This window comes from Antrostomus carolinensis, unplaced genomic scaffold (genome assembly GCF_000700745.2).
Source record: "Antrostomus carolinensis isolate BGI_N321 unplaced genomic scaffold, ASM70074v2 scaffold35205, whole genome shotgun sequence".
Taxonomy (NCBI): Eukaryota; Metazoa; Chordata; class Aves; order Caprimulgiformes; family Caprimulgidae; genus Antrostomus; species Antrostomus carolinensis.
In genome coordinates this window covers 5,609-8,981 of record NW_010317795.1, presented here as the reverse complement: position 1 = coordinate 8,981, position 3,373 = coordinate 5,609, and the positions used below count along the sequence as shown (strand labels likewise).

At 56.2% G+C, this 3,373-nt stretch overlaps 1 protein-coding gene across 1 annotated transcript in view; it reads left to right on the top strand.

Moving 5' to 3' along the window:
- LSS (lanosterol synthase) overlaps positions 1–3,373 on the top strand; it is a 10,334-nt gene that overhangs the window by 2,561 nt on the left and 4,400 nt on the right. The window contains exons 5-10 of the mRNA XM_010168706.2: positions 128–236; positions 576–694; positions 1,112–1,209; positions 1,345–1,372; positions 1,966–2,022; positions 2,749–2,820. Coding sequence (XP_010167008.2) covers positions 128–236; positions 576–694; positions 1,112–1,209; positions 1,345–1,372; positions 1,966–2,022; positions 2,749–2,820 — 483 coding nt within the window. The remainder of the gene's footprint in view (positions 1–127; positions 237–575; positions 695–1,111; positions 1,210–1,344; positions 1,373–1,965; positions 2,023–2,748; positions 2,821–3,373) is intronic.

Below are 3,373 nucleotides of genomic sequence, written 5' to 3'. Positions count from 1 at the left end.
GAAGTGACAGCTCTCTTACGGGTACAGTCTGTCTGTCCAGGCAGCAGAGCCAGCCTCCAGCAGGAAGCTGCCTCTGTGTACTTGCTCCCAGCTTGCCAGGCTGATGCCCTTTGTTGTCTTGTTCCAGGAGCTCTACGTGCAGGACTACGCCAGCATAGACTGGCCGGCCCAGAGGAACAATGTGGCTGCGTGTGACGTGTACACCCCGCACAGCTGGCTGCTGGGGGTGGCCTATGGTGAGTGCGGTGTGGGCTGGGGCAGCAGGGCCTTTGCCATGTGAGCTGGTGGTGCTGGAACTGAAGCTGCCTTGTACCATGGGGGCTCTTTAGGGTCTTCTGCCAGCTACCGATGTATGCCCTGGAGCTGGGATGGAGACATGGACTGTGTGATCCTTCAGCATCTCCCTCCCTGAGAGCAGCAGGGCCTTGTGCCCAGGTCCTCGGGGCACTCTGGGGCAGAGCAGTTCCCATGCTTTCCTCGACTGGTCATCACCTGAGCAGTGGCGCAACCTGCCACAGCAAGTGAATCTGGCCGCATGGGGTGGGCTTTTCATTGCACGTCCCCTTCTCCTGTAGCCATCATGAATCTGTACGAAGCCCACCACAGCACCCACCTGCGGCAGCGAGCCATCACAGAGCTGTACGACCACATCAAAGCTGATGACAGATTCACAAAGTGCATCAGCATCGGGCCGGTAGGACATTTGGCTGTCGGTCCTTTAAGAATATTGCCCTTTGCTCTTTAGAGACCAGCTTGTGCCCCCCTGCCCCCAGCCCTTTGCAATCATGGTGTGTAATCATAATCACCAGATCTTGCTCAGGCACAACTCCTGCTGCTCAAGGGCACAGAAGGTGCAGAGGGCATGGGGAGAGCTGTGGACCTGGTGAGGGGTACCTCTCCTTGTGGTCCAGGGAAATGATCTGAGCGGAGGCTCTGAAGTCACCTCATGACACCTGCCCCACTAACTCAGCTGTGCTGAGTGATGCCACAGATGGAGCTGTCGGGACCAAGCCTAGGCCACTTCTGGATGGCTTTGTGCTGGGTGGGAGGGATATGTCTCTGGGGCTGGAAGAAGCTGTATCCAGAGCAGTGATAGTGCTGCCCTCGGCAGATTTCCAAGACGATCAACATGCTGGTTCGCTGGTTCGTGGATGGGAAGGACTCCCCAGCTTTTCAGGAGCATGTTTCCAGGATCCCTGATTATCTCTGGTAAGGGCTGAGCGTGACCTACGTGCCACAGCACGGCTCTTGATCCCTGTGGAGCGAGCACACCGCAGCTCCTGACCCGCTTCCTGGCACTCTGGCTGTGCCCGCACTGCAGCACTGTGCTCTCTCCTCCCACAGGCTGGGCCTCGATGGCATGAAGATGCAGGTGAAGTGCTGTAGGAGTGCAGCTGTGACTGAGACCCTGGCATGCTGGGGCAGCCCATGGAATAATGAGATAGCTTGTTCACCTTGGGCCTGAGCTCCTGCCATCTCACCTTTGGTGCCTGGTGGCTTTGTCTGTCTCACTGCCACTTCCCCTGGCTGTGCCAGGAGCCAGTAGTGTCCATCCTGCTATTTTGCTTCTCTGTGGCTGTGAGCTGAGGACGAAGCTCTAGGCCTCCATCCCCTTCATCTCCATGGGTCCTGAGAGAAGTGAAAGACAGGCCACAGATACTGCATGTGGACTGAGCTGTGCTTCTCGTAGCCATTGAGTCCCTCTGCTCCTTATCACTAGCGAGCTCTCCTGTCTTGGCTGTGCACAGAGCAGGCTGAAGCAGCCATCTCATTCCCTGTTCCCTTGCTGTTGGTGAGCTGCTGCATCTGTCCCTTCTATGCCAGCACATCAGCTGGGTGACAAAACTGAGACGCAGGGTGGAGGGAGCTTGTGGGGGCAATGCAGGAGGGATAACGCTGTCCCACAGACCCCACTGCTGGGCCAGGCTGCTGCCAGCACCTCACTATCTACTTTGTCTCTTCCAGGGCACAAATGGATCCCAGCTCTGGGATACTGCCTTTGCCATCCAGGCCTTCTTGGAGGTAATGCACCCCTCAGTGCTACGTGGTGCCTTGGGAAAATGGTCTCTCCTGGTGAATCCAGAATACCAACAGCTCTTACTGTGCATCCCCTCTGCTGTGCCAGTTCTGGCATTGCATCGTATGGCTGAGCCAGGCATCACACATCTTCTCAGAGCCACCTCAGCCGTGGTAGGCAGGGTGCCCAGCACAGCTGGTACAGCCCATCTTTGCCAGCTGCTTTTGAAGCAGGAGGCCACAGCGCCAGCTGAGTGGGTCAGGTTAGACTTCCCAGTTGCTGCAGTCTCGCAGCGAAACCCTGGCCCTTCCTCCTTGCTGTCCTTGGCCTCAGAGCATTGCCGTTTGGCAGACACAGTGTGCAGGTGTCCTGCTTTCCTGCACTGGGGCAGACAGCTCTGGTAAGCATACTTTTTGGAGGGTGGTGTGATTGCCCTGGTAAGCCCCTAACATGATTGTGCAAATACCTCTCTCGGTGATGTCGGCAACAGCCGTTGGTTCAGTTCTCACTATCGAGGTTTGTGATGGTGTCAGTGTGTTGTGGTGTTTGTAATGGAAACAGTGAGCAAAGCTGAATGCAAACCTACAGAAAGGGCTGTATGAAGGGCCAGGCACTAATGGCACCTAGATCAGCAGGTCAGCAAGGTCCCAGCACATCCTCTTCTTCCTGAGGGGCATGTTTGGTGGCCTCAGCTCCTTGCTGACTGTGGACTGTGCACCTCTTGTTTCTAGGCAGAAGCACAGAAGATGCCTGATTTCACGTCCTGCCTCCAAAACGCCTATGAGTTCCTCCGGTTCACCCAGGTGAGCGGAGCCGCTTGGCAGTGTTTCTTACATGCTGGTGATGCAGACGTGGCTGCTTCTCAGAGCCATGTCAGGTGCATCTGTTGCCTTCTGAAGAGCTCTAATGAAGGGTTGGACTAGTAGAGTCCTAGGGACAGCCTCCTGGTTTCTACTCCCTGTTGCTGGGAGCAATCTTTGCAGTTTGGAGAGGTCCTCTGCCAGGTCCAGGGTTTGGGTTGGCTGCCTAGACTAAGAGAGGCTGGAAACCTGTGAGCTTTGGCTTCTTTGCCCTTCATCCTGCCTGGTGCACACACATTTGAGGCACCCTTCTGGGAAACCCAGGCTCCTTGGCTAGTGACTGCAGGAGCTGAGCTCCTGCTGGCCAGGCCAGTGGCTCAAGATGGGGGTCACTGTCACCAGCAGCTTGGTGCAGATTCACTCATAGGTCTTGGTCACTCACTGGCACTGCCAGTGGGAGCATTGAAAGCAGATAGCTCCCTGGCAGGAGGGCACCCAGAGAGCAGACTTGCAAGCAACACTTGCTGAAACCAGGCCAAAGTGTGATTTCTCTTCA